Source organism: Eucyclogobius newberryi, unplaced genomic scaffold (assembly GCF_026437365.1).
Source record: "Eucyclogobius newberryi isolate DKJ021-1_F unplaced genomic scaffold, fEucNew1.0.hap1 SCAF_9, whole genome shotgun sequence".
Classification (NCBI taxonomy): domain Eukaryota; kingdom Metazoa; phylum Chordata; class Actinopteri; order Gobiiformes; family Gobiidae; genus Eucyclogobius; species Eucyclogobius newberryi.
The window spans coordinates 39,934,760-39,956,071 of NW_027316532.1; the positions used below are offsets into that span (position 1 = coordinate 39,934,760).

Here is a 21,312-nt window from a genome sequence, read left to right on the forward strand (position 1 = left end):
CGCACAGACACCGTGACTCTTTGAATAAAAATGTGGATAACTTTTGATGGTCCTGAAGATGAGTCCCACCAAATTTCAGGTTTATAGGGCTAACGCCCTGAGGGGGAGGAGTTTGTGAAAGTCTAAAGTGTAAACATGTTCTGGCGATTTCCCCATTGGAATAACATGGGAGGTTTTGGTCATCGCTACGGCAACGCCATAACAATTATGACATGGGTCTCATTGCCTTATTTGATCAGGATGCCAAAATTGAGTTTTGTGTCAAATTTCATAAAATTTCGCAAAACTAAACATTTAACCTCCATATAAAATCTGTAGGGGGCGCTGTGGCTCCAAATTAATTTATTTCACTTCAAGTAGGTTTAGCGCAAAGAGTTTAACAACTGATTCTAATTTGACGCAATTCGGACTTTATCTGCGCAAACGGCAGAAATGTTAAATTTGGGAGATTTCTGAAATTCTTGCTACAGTTTGCGGCTTCGCCGCACAGAGACCGTGACAGGGTCAATGTCATTTGGATAACTTTTGATGTCCCACTCCTCAGTAGCATTTTCACCAAATTTCATCTTTTTAGGGCCAACGCCCTGGGAGGAGTTCGTAAAAGTACGACGTTTGGAAAAACTCCGAAGTCATGTTTAGCCATTTTTGAAGCAATATGGCCGACATTTGGTTGGGCGGACGGCGTTGCCGTAATAATATTTTTTACTTCTCTTGTCACCATCTACCTCTGCGCCAAATTTCATGATTCTACGATCAGATTTTTTTTGGGTCATTTCCTATCTCTCAATGCATTTTTGGTACATTTGGGGGCGCTGACGCGCCAATTTTTTTTATTTTAGAAAAGGGAAATAGCCAGAATGTAGAGAGGCACGATCTTTAGAGGTGTGCACATTTTTGTGACTTTTCGTCAATGTTCACTGGGTGAAAAATAGGGGGGTTGGTCCCGAGAAGAAAGAAAGAAAGAATAATATTCCGATGCGGAAACAATGTTTCCCATTTTTAAAATATCATAAACTATACATTTTCGGAAAGCGCTCGCGCTTTCCTACCTCATGGTGTGGGTCCCTGGTCACTGACGGGTACTTTCGTTAATTTTGAGTGGGCTCCGCCCACTTTGTGTTTTTGGCCCTCTATACAGTAATAATGTTCAATTTTTGCATTACATGTTTATATGAACGTAATATGCAAGAGATGGGGAACGTATTCGTGAGCTACTTGAGGAGTGTGTTAGTGAGTGTTTGGAAGTGGGCGAGCGCTTCGCGCTCGATTTCGTGCGCACTACGTGCGCACTTTCGCAGCCGTGCTTTGCATGGCCTTACGAGATTAATAGGCCTCTCGCCAGCTTGTGGCGCTCGGGCCTAAAAATGGATATTACATCCAGTGTGCTTCCCAAATATTGATTATGCAATTTCCAGTTATGCTTAATGTGGAACATTGTGTTTACTACAAGGTTCTCAAGTCTGTAGACCTTTTACAGTAGTTTTTACTTTGTGTCTTCAGAAATATGTTCAGAATAGAATAGACTTTATTGTCTTTGAGAGGCAGTTTGTACTGGGCAAAGTGCTACATAGATGCTGTGGACAAAACATTAAAATACACAAGACATAAAGCATAACACAAGACAAAAAGCGTAACACAAGACATAAAGCCTGCATTACAACAGTATCGGTGCATGTGAAGGGCTAACATGCTGCGAGGGCGCACAATCTACCAAATTAAAAGACTGTACTGAATTCCCACGCACAGGAAGTGTTTAAAATGGGTGTAAGCGTTTTACTAAACCTTTATTGTCCTGTAGGTTGTGACAGGGTCGGGTCGGCAGGAGTCCCAGAAGACGGACTCTGAGTACAGAAAGCTGTTTGATTTGGCCCTGCAGGGCATGCAGCTACTCTCTCAGTGGAGTGCTCATGTCATGGAAGTGGTAAGAAGAAGAAATGTATCTTAAAAAATATAAATAATAATATATTTATATATTTTATCTAAAGGTATTCTTATTTTGGAAGTTGTCAGAATCGGTTAAATTTGCATTTGTATCACACTCTTCAATACCTCTTAATACTTTTGTTGCAAGGACTCAAAAGTGCCTTTGTCTTGCCAGAATAAATGCAGATAGTGAGTAATACTCACGTCACAGCACACATTTTCAAAGAATAAAACTTCATTTGAACTTTTTTGCACACCTGACTTAGCAATAACAACAAGGGAAGAATAGCACATGCACTTGATAGAATGGTTTTGAGGTGGAACAAACTTACTTAACTGCACTCCCACAGTAGCATAGTCGTTCTAAATATGTTGCTTTTTTTAATCATGAATCCCAGCTCTGAATATATTACATTTAAAAGTCTCAGTCTGTTTATTCAAATCATATGAATAGTTCCCAAATTGCATTCTTCACTAAATGACTGAAATATAATGAAAACTTGTGTTGTAGTATTCCTGGAAGCTGGTTCACCCCACGGACAAATACTCCAACAAAGAGTGTCCGGACAACGCCGAAGAGTATGAGAGAGCCACAAGATACAACTATAGCTGCGAGGAGAAGTTTGCACTCGTGGAGGTAAATCTGGCCTTTTTATGGTGTATATGAATTTATGTTTGTTTAAAAGGATCACTATTGAAACTAAAACTAAACTAGAATGTTGACCACAAGTCTATTTGGCCACCATATATTCACAAAGTATTAAATTGATCATATAAATACATCTTTATTATAATAAATAATAATATTGCATTTGCAGATTCTCTCCAATTAGAAGGGAAATATTGCCACAAATTATTATCTCTATTTTTGGATTATGCTAAGATTATTAGACAATATTTATTCAAACCCACTGAATGATTTGTATTATCTTGTTACCCACATTTATGCTGGATTATAATCATTGATAAACCTTGTCCTTTGCAGGTGATGGCGATGATCAAAGGGCTTCAGGTGCTGACGGGCCGAATGGAGAGCGTGTTTAATCATGCCATTCGTCACACCATTTACTCCGCACTTCAGGACTTTGCTCAAGTCACTCTGAGAGACCCGCTACGCCAGGCTATTAAGAAGAAGAAGAACGTCATACAAAGGTATGACTGGTTTAATACAAAAAGCATCAGGAAAGTTTAGAATGGAGAGAGTAGAATGATGGATCTTTGGGAATCAATTACTAACAAAAACATACAGGTCAAAATGTCATATTTTCCAGCTTCTTAATATCTCCATACCTGTATATAAATGAAGACTTGAACATAAACCAAACCTGTCAGTTTTAGAGTTGTGCGCAGAGATTCAATCAAACTCTTTTTTATCATTATGACTTAGTTTGGTGGGATAGAATATATGGTAAATATTTATCATAGTTTTACTTCCGTGAACAATAAAAGTTTAAATTTACAGGAAGTAGTGCAGAGTTCTAAAAATGAATTCCTCTGTGATGTCATCAATATGCGACGTGCCATTAAAACAGACAATTTACACTTAACTTTACACAATCATTCACCAAGCCAAAGGTCAAATTCATCCTCAAATGGTTTGTATTGGATTTTTGCTCTTGTTTTTAGTCTGGTTGCTAGGTAACAGTTGTAGAATTACCTCAACCTATGTCATATTTGCTGCCCATGTCCAACCAGGAAGTAACATGATAAACTGTACAAAAATGTCAAACGGGGGCAAATAGTCAAAAGTGAAATCTGAAACATAATCCTGGTCACTGTGTTTTATTGAAATATGTAGTTTAACCTGTCAAGTTGAAGTGTCATTTGTGTCCCACCCACAGGACATTCACTGACATGTTTATGTCTGTTTCATTTCCTTTATTCTCCTAACAGAGAATGCACAACATACAGAGATATAGTGCATCATTTCTGATAATATAAGATGCTCAAATTCAAGAACATTCATCATCCTTTAGTTTGTATGTTAATGGAAACAAGTTTTGCATGAATTAAATACTAGTTCTGAATGTAACTGTGGTTCTATGAATCCTGGAGTGAAAATAAGGATGAATAGATTTAGTCTTGACCAACTTTGTGTTTTTGGTACATATTTTCAACATGCATGTAGTCAAATAACAAATAGATCTTATTTGTTAATAATTGTACATAATTTGTCGCTAATCCTAATTCCTTTATATTATTAAAAGTATATTGTTTTCCTTGCATAGATATGCAAATATTGACCATACGATGTGCTATTTCAAATGTATATTCTCTTTATCAAAGCGTCCTCCAGGCGATCAGGAAGACTGTGTGTGACTGGGAGACCGGGCGTGAGCCCCATAACGACCCGGCCCTCAGAGGAGAGAAAGACCCCAAAGGAGGCTTTGACATCAAGGTCCCACGAAGAGCTGTGGGGCCCTCCAGCACTCAGGTGCAACTCTGCACTTGATCACATTTTACATCTCACTGTGGAGCAGTTTACTTTGCATAAAAGTCATTCATGTTTCAAGATGTTGAAAAATTATCAAAGGGATTTTAGTAGAAAAAGCTTCAGTTGTTTCATCTGGACTCAGTTAGAAAAATAGACGTTTCGACTCTCATCCAAGAGTCATTGTCAATAAAAGAATTTAGATCGAGAACTCCGATATTAATACTGTTCTGTGGTAAGCCCCGCCCATTGGGAGGAGCCTTCCTGAAGTAGAAAGAGTTGTTTGTTTCAACAGAAACTCCCCCTTGTATCTACCGAGCCTATTCAGAATTTTAATGGGCTATTAGGATCCTCTTTGTCTTTGTGAGACCCTGGCTCAACCACCCTGAGGACCTGATTAGCATCTAAATGTCCTGGTCCTGGTCCTCTACCTTTCCAGGGGTTCAGAATACCATTATAGATACCAGGCAGATTGAATCTTAGCCCTCCATTACTGTTTAAAGAAGGTCTTTCTTTTTTAACAAAAATAGCTTCCTTGACTCCTCTTTCAAACCATCTTTTCTCCTGCTTAAAACCTTCACCTCACCGTCTTCAAACCAGTGATTAGAGGCTTCAAGATGGAGATGCACGGCACTCTGAGGTCCTGAACTTGTATTTCTTCTGTGCTGATAGAGTCTCTTGTGTAGAGGCTGTTTTGTCTCACCTATGTACCGTTCTTTACAGCTTTCTTCACTGCATTGGATCGAATAAACTACATTGCTCTGTTTTTGAGTCGGCAACTTGTCCTTAGGGTGAACCAGTTTTTGTCTTAAAGTGTTTCCTGGTTTAAAATAAACAGGGACTTCGTGTTGTCTAAAAATTCTCTGCAGTTTTTCCGAGAGGCCAGACACATAAGGGATAGAAACACCCTTCCTTCTCTGTTCAGTTTCCCTTTTGTCCTGCTTCTTGGTTCTCTTCACTCTGTTGAGGGCCCAAGCGGGGTAACCACAGGCTGAGAGGGCATTGCGGACATGTTTTTCCTCTTTCTTCTTGCCCTCTGAGCTGGTGGGCACACCTTGAGCTCTGTGTTGTAAGGTTCTGATCACACCCAGCTTGTGCTGTAGTGGGTGGTTGGAACCAAAGAGCAAATACTGGTCCGTGTGTGTAGGTTTCCTATATACTTCTATTTGGAGTTTCCCGTCCTCTCCTCTGATCGTGGAACAATCAAGAAAGGCCAAGCGATATTTTTTTTTTTTTTTTTTCCCCTAACTGAGTCCAGATGACTACAACTGAAGCTTTTTTCTACTATGGAACACGCCTGAACGAATGAGGGATTACACCGACAAAGGGATTTTAGATGCAACAATAAATGTACCAGTAATAATTCAAAATAAAAACAGCCTTCGTATTTTACACCGCAAGAAATCAGGAAACGAGCATGGAAAAGCATATACGTTAAACAGCATGTACAGTATACAGCGTGTACAGTATACAGCGTGTACAGTATAAAGCGTGTACAGTATAAAGCGTGTACAGTATGAAGCGTGTACAGTATGAAGCGTGTACAGTATACAGCGTGTACAGTATAAAGCGTGTACAGTATGCAGCGTGTACAGTATGCAGCGTGTACAGTATACAGCGTGTACAGTATACAGCGTGTACAGTATGAAGCGTGTACAGTATGAAGCGTGTACAGTATGAAGCGTGTACAGTATGCAGCGTGTACAGTATGCAGCGTGTACAGTATGAAGCGTGTACAGTATACAGCGTGTACAGTATAAAGCGTGTACAGTATGAAGCGTGTACAGTATGAAGCGTGTACAGTATGAAGCGTGTACAGTATACAGCGTGTACAGTATACAGCGTGTACAGTATACAGCGTGTACAGTATAAAGCGTGTACAGTATAAAGCGTGTACAGTATACAGCGTGTACAGTATACAGCGTGTACAGTATACAGCGTGTACAGTATAAAGCGTGTACAGTATAAAGCGTGTACAGTATAAAGCGTGTACAGTATACAGCGTGTACAGTATACAGCGTGTACAGTATACAGCGTGTACAGTATGAAGCGTGTACAGTATGAAGCGTGTACAGTATACGGCGTGTACATTATACGGCGTGTACAGTATACGGCGTGTACAGTATACGGCGTGTACAGTATACGGCGTGTACAGTATACGGCGTGTACAGTATACGGCGTGTACAGTATGAAGCGGGTACAGTATGAAGCGTGTACAGTATGAAGCGTGTACAGTATACAGCGTGTACAGTATAAAGCGTGTACAGTATAAAGCGTGTACAGTACGAAGCGTGTACAGTACGAAGCGTGTACAGTACGAAGCGTGTACAGTATGAAGCGTGTACAGTATACAGCGTGTACAGTATAAAGCGTGTACAGTATAAAGCGTGTACAGTATAAGGCGTGTACAGTATGAGGCGTGTACAGTATGAAGCGTGTACAGTATGAAGCGTGTACAGTATGAAGCGTGTACAGTATACAGCGTGTACAGTATACAGCTTGTACAGTATACGGCGTGTACAGTATACGGCGTGTACAGTATGAGGCGTGTACAGTATGAGGCGTGTACAGTATACAGCGTGTACAGTATACAGCGTGTACAGTATGAAGCGTGTACAGTATACAGCGTGTACAGTATACAGCGTGTACAGTATAAGGCGTGTACAGTATGAGGCGTGTACAGTATGAGGCGTGTACAGTATGAGGCGTGTACAGTATGAGGCGTGTACAGTATGAGGCGTGTACAGTATGAAGCGTGTACAGTATGCAGCGTGTACAGTATGAAGCGTGTACAGTATGAAGCGTGTACAGTATGAAGCGTGTACAGTATGAAGCGTGTACAGTATAAAGCGTGTACAGTATAAAGCGTGTACAGTATAAAGCGTGTACAGTATGAAGCGTGTACAGTATGAAGCGTGTACAGTATGAAGCGTGTACAGTATGAAGCGTGTACAGTATGAAGCGTGTACAGTATGAAGCGTGTACAGTATGAAGCGTGTACAGTATGAAGCGTGTACAGTATACGGCGTGTACAGTATACGGCGTGTACAGTATACGGCGTGTACATTATACGGCGTGTACAGTATACGGCGTGTACAGTATGAGGCGTGTACAGTATGAGGCGTGTACAGTATACAGCGTGTACAGTATGAAGCGTGTACAGTATGAAGCGTGTACAGTATGAAGCGTGTACAGTATGAAGCGTGTACAGTATGAAGCGTGTACAGTATACAGCGTGTACAGTATACAGCGTGTACAGTATACAGCGTGTACAGTATGAGGCGTGTACAGTATGAGGCGTGTACAGTATGAGGCGTGTACAGTATGAGGCGTGTACAGTATGAGGCGTGTACAGTATGAGGCGTGTACAGTATGAGGCGTGTACAGTATGAGGCGTGTACAGTATACAGCGTGTACAGTATACAGCGTGTACAGTATGAAGCGTGTACAGTATACAGCGTGTACAGTATACAGCGTGTACAGTATACAGCGTGTACAGTATACAGCGTGTACAGTATGAGGCGTGTACAGTATGAGGCGTGTACAGTATGAGGCGTGTACAGTATGAGGCGTGTACAGTATGAAGCGTGTACAGTATGAAGCGTGTACAGTATGAAGCGTGTACAGTATGAAGCGTGTACAGTATGAAGCGTGTACAGTATGAAGCGTGTACAGTATGAAGCGTGTACAGTATGAAGCGTGTACAGTATGAAGCGTGTACAGTATGCAGCGTGTACAGTATGCAGCGTGTACAGTATGCAGCGTGTACAGTATGCAGCGTGTACAGTATGCAGCGTGTACAGTATGCAGCGTGTACAGTATGCAGCGTGTACAGTATGCAGCGTGTACAGTATGCAGCGTGTACAGTATGCAGCGTGTACAGTATGCAGCGTGTACAGTATGCAGCGTGTACAGTATGCAGCGTGTACAGTATGCAGCGTGTACAGTATGCAGCGTGTACAGTATGCAGCGTGTACAGTATGCAGCGTGTACAGTATGCAGCGTGTACAGTATGCAGCGTGTACAGTATGCAGCGTGTACAGTATGCAGCGTGTACAGTATGCAGCGTGTACAGTATGAAGCGTGTACAGTATGAAGCGTGTACAGTATGAAGCGTGTACAGTCAGATGTAGCTCCACTGCAGCTGTCAATCCATCATCTGAAAAGACAAAAAAGGAATACAAGCTAATATTAATATCTCACTGATCTGTATTCAGTTCATTCATGTTCAAGCCTCAGCATCATGCACAAATGATGTCATCATATGTTCATAATGCATAAAACAATGTGGAGAAAATGTGAAATATATGATAACATAATATGTTAGCACTACAAGTAACTTAACCCTGAATATATGATGTCTATAAACGCCTTGAATAAAGAGAAGAGAAAGGATAAAACATATATCCAGGTTTGGAGCAGCCACAAAGACACTGGCGTCTGGTTTATTATCCAATCATTAAAAAAAATTATCAATTAAAAAAAAAAAATGTCTCCATGGCCTTCCCTCTCAATATCTGTCCGATCTTCTGCAGCTCTGCACTTCTGAACGTCCGCTCAGGCTGACCAATCCTTAGAAGATAAAGGGGATCGATCTGTTTCTGTTGCTGGGCCAAAACTCTGGAGCGAGCTCCCTGTGCTCCTTCTGCTCCTTGTGCTCCCTGTGCTCCTTGTGCTCCCTGTGCTCCCTGTGCTCACCCGTGTGCTCCCTGTGCTCCCTGTGCTCACCCCTGTGCTCCCTGTGCACCTTGTGCTCCCTGTGCTCCCTGTGCACCCTGTGCTCCTTCTGCTCCCTGTGCTCCCTGTGCTCCCTGTGCTCCCTGTGCTCCCTGTGCTCCCTGTGCTCCTTGTGCTCCTTGTGCTCACCCGTGTGCTCCCTGTGCTCCTTCTGCTCCTTGTGCTCCTTGTGCTCCCTGTGCTCCCTGTGCTCCCTGTGCTCCTTCTGCTCCCTGTGCTCCCTGTGCTCCTTGTGCTCCTTGTGCTCCCTGTGCTCCCTGTGCTCCCTGTGCTCCTTCTGCTCCCTGTGCTCCTTGTGCTCCTTGTGCTCCCTGTGCTCCCTGTGCTCCCTGTGCTCCTTGTGCTCCCTGTGCTCCCTGTGCTCACCCGTGTGCTCCCTGTGCTCCCTGTGCTCCCTGTGCTCCCTGTGCTCCCTGTGCTCCCTGTGCTCACCCCTGTGCTCCCTATGCTCCTTGTGCACCTTGTGCTCCCTGTGCTCCCTGTGCACCCTGTGCTCCTTCTGCTCCCTGTGCTCCCTGTGCTCCCTGTGCTCCTTGTGCTCCTTGTGCTCACCCGTGTGCTCCTTGTGCTCCGTGTGCTCCTTGTGCTCCCTGTGCACCTTGTGCTCCTTCTGCTCCCTGTGCTCCCTGTGCACCTTGTGCTCCCTGTGCTCCCTGTGCTCCCTGTGCACCTTGTGCTCCTTCTGCTCCCTGTGCTCCCTGTGCACCTTGTGCTCCCTGTGCTCCGTGTGCTCCCTGTGCTCCGTGTGCTCCCTGTGCTCCGTGTGCTCCCTGTGCTCCTTCTGCTCCTTGTGCTCCCTGTGCACCTTGTGCTCCTTCTGCTCCCTGTGCTCCCTGTGCACCTTGTGCTCCCTGTGCACCATGTGCTCCCTGTGCTCCTTGTGCACCTTGTGCTCCCTGTGCTCCTTGTGCACCTTGTGCTCCCTGTGCTCCTTGTGCACCTTTTGCACCTTGTGCTCCTTGTGCTCCCTGTGCTCCCTGTGCTCCTTGTGCACCTTGTGCACCTTGTGCTCCTTGTGCTCCCTGTGCTCCCTGTGCTCCCTGTGCTCCTTGTGCACCTTGTGCACCTTGTGCTCCTTGTGCTCCCTGTGCTCCCTGTGCTCCTTGTGCACCTTGTGCACCTTGTGCTCCTTGTGCTCCCTGTGCTCCCTGTGCTCCCTGTGCTCCTTGTGCACCTTGTGATCCTCATATCTTATGTCTTATATTGTGCATTTGGGTGTTTAGCACTTTGACTTGGTGCTTGATCGGATCTAAACTGGAGCAAATACACACATAGTCGTACTACAGCGACTACTGCGAAATAATTGTAAACAAATAATAAGAGTTTGCTGCAATTGGAGACAATGTCTAGGACAAAAAATGATTAATATAGTTATTCAATACATAATTTGAGATTTTTTTTATTTTTTGAGTGATTTTCTCATCTACAGTGAGGTCCTGGCAGTGTGACCTTTGGGTGCTATTTACTTACAGTTCATATGTTTCTTTACCGTTCCGTTCTCTTTATATGACCATAAACCTCAACGGTCGAACAAAAGCCATTCTCAATTGCATGTGTTAATCAAATAAATAAAGTATAAAAAATACAAAGCGATGTCGAGGTTGTTTAGAAGGACTGTCAATGCAAAGACAATGGAATTAACCTTTAAAGGTCCTATAGCTCAGTGCACATATGTTTTAGCCATCATAGAAGCCAGATGGTCATTATTATAAAATGCAAAGTATCCTTTCTTCTTTTGTTTTAAGGATGGGTGATATGCCATCTTTTTCAACATTAATATGATATATTTTGGCATCAGGAGCTCATGGTATGTGTTGTTTCTGCAGCTCTACATGGTGCGGACGATGCTGGAGTCTTTAATCGCAGACAAAAGTGGCTCAAAGAAAACGCTCCGCAGCGGTTTAGAAGGACCCACCATTTTGGACATCGAGAAGTTTCACCGCGAGTCCTTCTTTTACACCCATTTAATCAACTTTAGTGGTAAGAAAAGATGATAGAAATGTGGTTAGACTCTTCACTTATTTACTATATATGTGTGTGTGTGTGTATATATATATATATATATATATATTTACTGGTATATTATTATATAAGTAAATAAAATAAGATGTTACTTTAACTTAATAAATGTCTTGCTTGTTATACTTGATATTATTTTTCCTTCAAAACATCGTTCACAATATTAACAAAATGTAGATTATCTGCCACATGACTATGGTTTTATCATTTATTTATTTAGATGTTAATAAGTAATAATATTAGCATAAATGGCTCTGTTGTGTGTAGAGACCTTGCAGCAGTGTTGTGACCTGTCCCAGCTGTGGTTCAGGGAGTTCTTCCTGGAGCTCACCATGGGGCGCAGGATCCAGTTCCCCATTGAGATGTCCATGCCCTGGATCCTCACGGACCACATCCTGGAGACCAAGGAGTCCTCCATGATGGAGTGAGTTAAACCTAACATCAGTATAATCACAGAAGACCTGATGACTTCATGAGGGTTTCACCTGGCTTTTGCTCACGGTTGCAATTAGTTGTAATTTGAGGGGATCCGGGTAATGCCCCTTATTTCTTTTGAGGGTTTCAAGACGATACAAGACGAGACGATACAAGACGTGTTTTACTTAAGCCATTAAGTAATTGCTCCACAGCTGTTTAAAGATACCTGAAAGGCGACACAAGACGATGTACTAACTATCGACTTGTATTATGTCTTTTCTTGAACTCTTTTCCTCTTAGCCTTTTTACACATTAGTATTGAAATGTATTGACTTTCAGATATGTGCTGTACCCTCTGGACTTGTACAATGACAGTGCACACTACGCACTGACCAAATTCAAGAAGCAGTTCCTGTACGATGAGATCGAGGCAGAGGTAAAAACACACATTCAAAAAGGATTGCTTATTGTAATAGATTTTTTCCTATGCATATTATTTCTGTAACCACTCTTTAAGTTTATTTAAAGTAGAAGTCTGTCCATCTCGTATAGGACAGTAAGTCTTTTAGAACGTTTCCTTCCCCTCTGTGTTCAGGTAAACCTGTGCTTCGATCAGTTTGTCTACAAGCTCGCCGACCAGATATTTGCCTATTACAAGATTTTAGCCGGAAGGTATGTATTTTAGTTTAAGTAAATGAAGAAACATGGGTCTCCTCCCTGGTGGATTTAAAATATTACATTTACCAGTTCCTGATTATACAATCTTGTTACTGCTTAGTTTAGTCAACCTATTGTTAAAACCTTAAGTTAGATATTCCTTCACTAAAAAGCCTAGTCCTCAATCTGAGAACTCAGTTCTCAGATTTATTTACTTTTTTCAGCTGAACCAAAATATCCAAATACAATACAATTTTAACCCTTTAAATGCCAGTTTGAAAACTTGAATTTCACATATACTGAAAAAATGGCCACAAAAATCTTGACATTTATAAAATTAACGCCAGATCAAAATGGGGGACATTCATTTATATGTGTCCCATGAAGATAAAACTTAGTTTTTGTGTAACATCAGTCCTCGGATTACCCTGAAAGGACTGGGGCAGGTGAATTCAGTGAAGAATACTAAAAATGAATAAAATAAATGCTTAATATACTTGAACATTGGATTATATGGAGTGAGTTACAGCCACATTCAAATCAATGAGAAGGACGTCTTAGAGCTGAGATCTAATGCTATAAAAAAAAAACTAAAAAAGCCACAAACTTCATATTTAACAAAGTTGAAACTTTCTAGGACACATTTAAAAATGTTCTCCATTATAAGATAAGATAATCCTTTATTGTCCACACATTATGCTCTGACTTCTGTTTTTTGAGAGATAAATGCAAAACGTTAGTTGTATTGTAAGATACATATTTTTTGATTAGAGATAGATCTTTTATATAACCTGAAGTATGAAAAGTATACTGAGGTTTTCTAGAAGTTTTTGTAATTTATACGTAATTTAAACATTTATGTCCTTAGGGTCACAATTTAATATCTCCGTGTTCCAATGCAGTCGCACTAAAAGGTTTGCTGAATAGGCTCGTCACATAATAATGTATAACGGAGCTGGACGTCTGCATTTCAGTCTCCTGCTGGACAAGCGCCTCAGAGCAGACTGCAAGTCCCAAGGAGCCAATATTCCCTGGCCTTCTTCCAACCGCTACGAGACTCTGCTCAAACAGAGACATGTCCAGGTAAATCATGTTCCATTTATACATCTCACTTGTAGTTTCATTATCAAACCATTTCTGCATCTTTGTCCTTAGCTCCTCGGTCGCTCCATTGATCTGAACCGGCTCATCACTCAGAGGGTTTCAGCTGCGCTCTACAGGTCCATGGAGCTGGCCATAAACCGCTTTGAGAGTGAAGATCTGACGTCCATCATGGTACAGTAACGACATGAGCTCTTATTATCATGGTACAGTAACGACATGAGCTCTTATTATCATGGTACAGTAACACTATGAGCTCTTATTATCATGGAACAGTAACGACATGAGCTCTTATTATCATGGTACAGTAACGACATGAGCTCTTATTATCATGGTACAGTAACGACATGAGCTCTTATTATCATGGAACAGTAACACTATGAGCTCTTATTATCATGGAACAGTAACACTATGAGCTCTTATTATCATGGAACAGTAACACTATGAGCTCTTATTATCATGGAACAGTAACACTATGAGCTCTTATTATCATGGTACAGTAACGACATGAGCTCTTATTATCATGGAACAGTAACGACATGAGCTCTTATTATCATGGAACAGTAACGACATGAGCTCTTATTATCATGGTACAGTAACGACATGAGCTCTTATTATCATGGAACAGTAACGACATGAGCTCTTATTATCATGGTACAGTAACGACATGAGCTCTTATTATCATGGTACAGTAACGACATGAGCTCTTATTATCATGGTACAGTAACGACATGAGCTCTTATTATCATGGTACAGTAACTGCACGGGGCGGGTGTATCTGCACGGGGCGGGTGTATCTGCACGGGGCGGGTGTATCTGCACGGGGCGGGTGTATCTGCACGGGGCGGGTGTATCTGCACGGGGCGGGTGTATCTGCACGGGGCGGGTGTATCTGCACGGGGCGGGTGTATCTGCACGGGGCGGGTGTATCTGCACGGGGCGGGTGTATCTGCACGGGGCGGGTGTATCTGCACGGGGCGGGTGTATCTGCACGGGGCGGGTGTATCTGCACGGGGCGGGTGTATCTGCACGGGGCGGGTGTATCTGCACAGAGGTGTCCGTGCGGGTGTGGTAGTAAGTACTGGCATTGAGAATTATTTACTCCAAACTCGATGCATAAGATGCATATTATTTTATTGGCCAGAGGAATCAGAGGATCATTTATGACTCGACTCAATAAGTGAAATGTCAATACCATTGATATTGATTCAATCTTCCCTATGTCAAAGGCTAAATTATTATTATACTTGAACATGTCCAAGACCTTTACCTGTGAAAGAACACTGAAATATAAAACTAATACATGAGTCAGAGGTCAGCGGTTAGAGGTCAGCGGTTAGAGGTTAGAGGTCAGCAGGATTGATGTTTTTGACAATGCTAATGGGAATTCAAATTGGATTAACCCTTCACCACACTCACTTTTGTCATGTTTCTCTGGTTTATAGGAGCTGGACGCTCTTCTGGAGATAAACCGGATGACACACAAACTGCTGTGCAAGTTTTTGACCCTGGACAGTTTTGACGCCATGTTCAGAGAGGCCAACCATAACGTCTCCGCCCCGTACGGCCGGATCACTTTGCACGTCTTCTGGGAGCTCAACTATGACTTCCTGCCCAACTACTGCTACAACGGCTCGACCAACAGGTGCGCTTCACTTTCTCACTACATTTGTCTTTCATTCTTCCTGTTCAGGGGTCATTGACTGTAGTGTCCTGAGCACTTAAGGGTCAGTCTGCCTGCTCACACTGCAGTTAGAGCGGCTTGGCACAATGAAAATAAAGAGCATAGCCAGGACAAAGTCAGTTCCCACAGCACCCAATGACCACTATGATGACCACTATGATGACCACTATGATGACCACTATGATGACCACTACATTGACCACTACATTCATTTAACGGTCGAAGATGACTTTTATTCCATACGCTTTACTACACAAGCCTTGAGCACACACTCTGCCATTTTGTACTTTTGACGGCGTTCCAAACTCACACTGCCATTGAATCTGGATGGATCTCACTGGATGTCTGTGGACACGTCTGTGAGTCTGTGGACATGTCTGTGAGTCTGTGGACATGTCCACAGACATGTCCACAGACTCACAGACGTGTCCACAGACGAGTCTGTGGACGAGTCTGTGGACACGTCTGTGGACACGTCTGTGAGTCTGTGGACACGTCTGAGTCTGTGGACACGTCTGTGAGTCTGTGGACACGTCTGAGTCTGTGGACACGTCTGAGTCTGTGGACACGTCTGTGAGTCTGTGGACACGTCTGAGTCTGTGGACACGTCTGTGAGTCTGTGAACACGTCTGTGAGTCTGTGAACACGTCTGTGAGTCTGTAGACACGTCTGTGAGTCTGTGGACACGTCTGATAGTCTGAACACGTCTGTGAGTCTGTGGACACGTCTGAGTCTGTGGACACGTCTGTGAGTCTGTGGACACGTCTGTGAGTCTGTGGACACGTCTGTGAGTCTGTGGACACGTCTGCGTGAACACGTCTGCGTGAACACGTCTGCGTGAACACGTCTGCGTGGACACGTCTGCGTGGACACGTCTGTGGGACACGTCTGCGTGGACACGTCTGCGTGGACACGTCTGCGTGGACACGTCTGTGGGACACGTCTGCGTGGACACGTCTGTGGACATTGTAATCCTCTGTACGCTGCATTAAGACTCCACATGTTGCCCTCTGTTTGGATCAATCTGCCCGAGCATCAGTCGCTGTAAGACCAGCTTTAAATACCAGCAGTATTATACTTCTAGTAGTGTTATACTTCTAGTAGTGTTATACTTCTAGTAGTGTTATACTTCTAGTAGTGTTATACTTCTAGTAGTGTTATACTTGTGAGTGAGTTTGTGGACAGAGGGTCAGCAGCTGAGTTTGTGGACAGAGGGTCAGCAGCTGAGCTTGTGGACAGAGGGTCAGCAGCTGAGTTTGTGGACAGAGGGTCAGCAGCTGAGTTTGTGGACAGAGGGTCAGCAGCTGAGCTTGTGGACAGAGGGTCAGCAGCTGAGCTTGTGGACAGAGGGTCAGCAGCTGAGCTTGTGGACAGAGGGTCAGCAGCTTAGTGAGTTTGTGGACAGAGGGTCAGCAGCTGAGTGAGTTTGTGGACAGAGGGTCAGCAGCTGAGTAAGTTTGTGGACAGAGGGTCAGCAGCTGAGCTTGTGGACAGAGGGTCAGCAGCTGAGCTTGTGGACAGAGGGTCAGCAGCTGAGTGAGTTTGTGGACAGAGGGTCAGCAGCTGAGTGAGTTTGTGGACAGAGGGTCCGCAGCTGAGCTTGTGGACAGAGGGTCAGCAGCTGAGCTTGTGGACAGAGGGTCAGCAGCTTAGTGAGTTTGTGGACAGAGGGTCAGCAGCTCAGTGAGTTTGTGGACAGAGGGTCAGCAGCTGAGTTTGTGGACAGAGGGTCAGCAGCTGAGTGAGTTTGTGGACAGAGGGTCAGCAGCTGAGTGAGTTTGTGGACAGAGGGTCAGCAGCTGAGTTTGTGGACAGAGGGTCAGCAGCTGAGCTTGTGGACAGAGGGTCAGCAGCTGAGTGAGTTTGTGGACAGAGGGTCAGCAGCTGAGTGAGTTTGTGGACAGAGGGTCAGCAGCTCAGTGAGTTTGTGGACAGAGGGTCAGCAGCTGAGTTTGTGGACAGAGGGTCAGCAGCTGAGTGAGTTTGTGGACAGAGGGTCCGCAGCTGAGCTTGTGGACAGAGGGTCAGCAGCTGAGCTTGTGGACAGAGGGTCAGCAGCTGAGTTTGTGGACAGAGGGTCAGCAGCTGAGCTTGTGGACAGAGGGTCAGCAGCTGAGCTTGTGGACAGAGGGTCAGCAGCTGAGCTTGTGGACAGAGGGTCAGCAGCTAAGCTTGTGGACAGAGGGTCAGCAGCTTAGTGAGTTTGTGGACAGAGGGTCAGCAGCTGAGTGAGTTTGTGGACAGAGGATCAGCAGCTGAGTAAGTTTGTGGACAGAGGGTCAGCAGCTGAGCTTGTGGACAGAGGGTCAGCAGCTGAGCTTGTGGACAGAGGGTCAGCAGCTGAGTGAGTTTGTGGACAGAGGGTCAGCAGCTGAGTGAGTTTGTGGACAGAGGGTCAGCAGCTGAGTGAGCTTGTGGACAGAGGGTCAGCAGCTGAGCTTGTGGACAGAGGGTCAGCAGCTGAGTTTGTGGACAGAGGGTCAGCAGCTGAGTTTGTGGACAGAGGGTCAGCAGCTGAGTTTGTGGACAGAGGGTCAGCAGCTGAGCTTGTGGACAGAGGGTCAGCAGCTGAGCTTGTGGACAGAGGGTCAGCAGCTAAGCTTGTGGACAGAGGGTCAGCAGCTTAGTGAGTTTGTGGACAGAGGGTCAGCAGCTGAGTGAGTTTGTGGACAGAGGGTCAGCAGCTGAGTAAGTTTGTGGACAGAGGGTCAGCAGCTGAGCTTGTGGACAGAGGGTCAGCAGCTGAGCTTGTGGACAGAGGGTCAGCAGCTGAGTGAGTTTGTGGACAGAGGGTCAGCAGCTGAGTGAGTTTGTGGACAGAGGGTCCGCAGTTGAGCTTGTGGACAGAGGGTCAGCAGCTGAGCTTGTGGACAGAGGGTCAGCAGCTGAGTTTGTGGACAGAGGGTCAGCAGCTGAGTTTGTGGACAGAGGGTCAGCAGCTGAGTTTGTGGACAGAGGGTCAGCAGCTGAGTTTGTGGACAGAGGGTCAGCAGCTGAGCTTGTGGACAGAGGGTCAGCAGCTGAGTTTGTGGACAGAGGGTCAGCAGCTGAGTGAGTTTGTGGACAGAGGGTCAGCAGCTGAGTTTGTGGACAGAGGGTCAGCAGCTGAGTTTGTGGACAGAGGGTCAGCAGCTGAGCTTGTGGACAGAGGGTCAGCAGCTGAGCTTGTGGACAGAGGGTCAGCAGCTGAGCTTGTGGACAGAGGGTCAGCAGCTGAGTGAGTTTGTGGACAGAGGGTCAGCAGCTGAGTGAGTTTGTGGACAGAGGGTCAGCAGCTGAGTGAGTTTGTGGACAGAGGGTCAGCAGCTGAGCTTGTGGACAGAGGGTCAGCAGCTGAGTTTGTGGACAGAGGGTCAGCAGCTGAGTTTGTGGACAGAGGGTCAGCAGCTGAGCTTGTGGACAGAGGGTCAGCAGCTGAGCTTGTGCACAGAGGGTCAGCAGCTGAGTTTGTGGACAGAGGGTCAGCAGCTGAGTTTGTGGACAGAGGGTCAGCAGCTCAGTGAGTTTGTGGACAGAGGGTCAGCAGCTGAGTGAGTTTGTGGACAGAGGGTCAGCAGCTGAGTTTGTGGACAGAGGGTCAGCAGCTGAGTTTGTGGACAGAGGGTCAGCAGCTGAGTTTGTGGACAGAGGGTCAGCAGCTGAGCTTGTGGACAGAGGGTCAGCAGCTGAGCTTGAGGAAAGAGGGTCAGCAGCTGAGTGAGTTTGTGGACAGAGGGTCAGCAGCTGAGTGAGTTTGTGGACAGAGGGTCAGCAGCTGAGTGAGTTTGTGGACAGAGGGTCAGCAGCTGAGTGAGTTTGTGGACAGAGGGTCAGCAGCTGAGTTTGTGGACAGAGGGTCAGCAGCTGAGTGAGTTTGTGGACAGAGGGTCAGCAGCTGAGTGAGTTTGTGGACAGAGGGTCAGCAGCTGAGTTTGTGGACAGAGGGTCAGCAGCTGAGTTTGTGGACAGAGGGTCAGCAGCTGAGTTTGTGGACAGAGGGTCAGCAGCTGAGTTTGTGGACAGAGGGTCAGCAGCTGAGTTTGTGGACAGAGGGTCAGCAGCTGAGTTTGTGGACAGAGGGTCAGCAGCTGAGTTTGTGGACAGAGGGTCAGCAGCTGAGCTTGTGGACAGAGGGTCAGCAGCTGAGCTTGTGGTCAGAGGGTCAGCAGCTGAGTTTGTGGACAGAGGGTCAGCAGCTGAGTTTGTGGACAGAGGGTCAGCAGCTGAGTTTGTGGACAGAGGGTCAGCAGCTGAGCTTGTGGACAGAGGGTCAGCAGCTGAGTTTGTGGACAGAGGGTCAGCAGCTGAGTTTGTGGACAGAGGGTCAGCAGCTGAGCTTGTGGACAGAGGGTCAGCAGCTGAGCTTGTGGACAGAGGGTCAGCAGCTGAGTGAGTTTGTGGACAGAGGGTCAGCAGCTGAGTGAGTTTGTGGACAGAGGGTCAGCAGCTGAGTGAGTTTGTGGACAGAGGGTCAGCAGCTGAGCTTGTGGACAGAGGGTCAGCAGCTGAGCTTGTGGACAGAGGGTCAGCAGCTGAGCTTGTGGACAGAGGGTCAGCAGCTGAGCTTGTGGACAGAGGGTCAGCAGCTGAGTGAGTTTGTGGACAGAGGGTCAGCAGCTGAGTGAGTCTGTGGACAGAGGGTCAGCAGCTGAGTGAGTTTGTGGACAGAGGGTCAGCAGCTGAGTTTGTGGACAGAGGGTCAGCAGCTGAGTTTGTGGACAGAGGGTCAGCAGCTGAGTGAGTTTGTGGATAGAGGGTCAGCAGCTGAGTTTGTGGACAGAGGGTCAGCAGCTGAGCTTGTGGACAGAGGGTCAGCAGCTGAGCTTGTGGACAGAGGGTCAGCAGCTGAGTGAGTTTGTGGACAGAGGGTCAGCAGCTGAGCTTGTGGACAGAGGGTCAGCAGCTGAGCTTGTGGACAGAGGGTCAGCAGCTGAGCTTGTGGACAGAGGGTCAGCAGCTGAGTTTGTGGACAGAGGGTCAGCAGCTGAGTTTGTGGACAGAGGGTCAGCAGCTCAGTGAGTTTGTGGACAGAGGGTCAGCAGCTCAGTGAGTTTGTGGACAGAGGGTCAGCAGCTGAGTTTGTGGACAGAGGGTCAGCAGCTGAGTTTGTGGACAGAGGGTCAGCAGCTGAGTTTGTGGACAGAGGGTCAGCAGCTGAGTTTGTGGACAGAGGGTCAGCAGCTGAGCTTGAGGAAAGAGGGTCAGCAGCTGAGCTTGAGGAAAGAGGGTCAGCAGCTGAGTGAGTTTGTGGACAGAGGGTCAGCAGCTGAGTTTGTGGACAGAGGGTCAGCAGCTGAGTTTGTGGACAGAGGGTCAGCAGCTGAGTTTGTGGACAGAGGGTCAGCAGCTGAGTTTGTGGATAGAGGGTCAGCAGCTGAGTTTGTGGACAGAGGGTCAGCAGCTGAGTTTGTGGACAGAGGGTCAGCAGCTGAGCTTGTGGACAGAGGGTCAGCAGCTGAGTGAGTTTGTGGACAGAGGGTCAGCAGCTGAGTGAGTATGTGGACAGAGGGTCAGCAGCTGAGTGAGTTTGTGGACAGAGGGTCAGCAGCTGAGTGAGTTTGTGGACAGAGGGTCAGCAGCTGAGTGAGTTTGTGGACAGAGGGTCAGCAGCTGAGCTTGTGGACAGAGGATCAGCAGCTGAGTTTGTGGACAGAGGGTCAGCAGCTGAGTTTGTGGACAGAGGGTCAGCAGCTGAGTTTGTGGACAGAGGGTCTGCAGCTGAGTGAGTTTGTGGACAGAGGGTCTGCAGCTGAGTGAGTTTGTGGACAGAGGGTCAGCAGCTGAGCTTGAGGAAAGAGGGTCAGCAGCTGAGTGAGTTTTTGGACAGAGGGTCAGCAGCTGAGTTTGTGGACAGAGGGTCAGCAGCTGAGTGAGTTTGTGGACAGAGGGTCAGCAGCTGAGTTTGTGGACAGAGGGTCAGCAGCTGAGCTTGTGGACAGAGGGTCAGCAGCTGAGCTTAAACGGGAAGTTTATCCGTGGATTAAAAAGAGAAGAGAATAGAGATTAACAGTCCACATCACCATCTGCCTCACAGACATGATACTAGAATGATTGTATTCGATAAGTAGAAGATGATTGTGCCTCGTCTGCTTGTCTTAGGTTCGTGCGCACCATCCTGCCGTTCTCTCAGGAGTTTCAAAGGGACAAACCTCCCACCGCTCAGCCACAGTACTTGTACGGGTCAAAGGTCAGTATATGTTATTTTACTAATGCTTTTGACAAGTCAGGCAATTTCATCTCTACTATTTACCTCTATCTCATATGAAGCATGTGCACATTCATCTACATAATCTATGATACAAACACATACTGTATAATGTTCTTGCATATTCAAACATTATCTTGAATTGTAATTCCTTATCAA

At 45.7% G+C, this 21,312-nt stretch overlaps 1 protein-coding gene across 1 annotated transcript in view; it reads left to right on the forward strand.

Annotated features, from left to right (window-relative positions):
* cyfip1 (cytoplasmic FMR1 interacting protein 1) overlaps positions 1-21,312 on the forward strand; it is a 70,359-nt gene that overhangs the window by 12,741 nt on the left and 36,306 nt on the right. The window contains exons 11-22 of the mRNA XM_072437910.1: positions 1,799-1,921; positions 2,435-2,560; positions 2,909-3,075; positions 4,210-4,357; positions 10,918-11,071; positions 11,378-11,534; positions 11,867-11,963; positions 12,123-12,199; positions 13,159-13,267; positions 13,340-13,459; positions 14,731-14,930; positions 21,048-21,135. Coding sequence (XP_072294011.1) covers positions 1,799-1,921; positions 2,435-2,560; positions 2,909-3,075; positions 4,210-4,357; positions 10,918-11,071; positions 11,378-11,534; positions 11,867-11,963; positions 12,123-12,199; positions 13,159-13,267; positions 13,340-13,459; positions 14,731-14,930; positions 21,048-21,135 — 1,566 coding nt within the window. The remainder of the gene's footprint in view (positions 1-1,798; positions 1,922-2,434; positions 2,561-2,908; positions 3,076-4,209; positions 4,358-10,917; positions 11,072-11,377; positions 11,535-11,866; positions 11,964-12,122; positions 12,200-13,158; positions 13,268-13,339; positions 13,460-14,730; positions 14,931-21,047; positions 21,136-21,312) is intronic.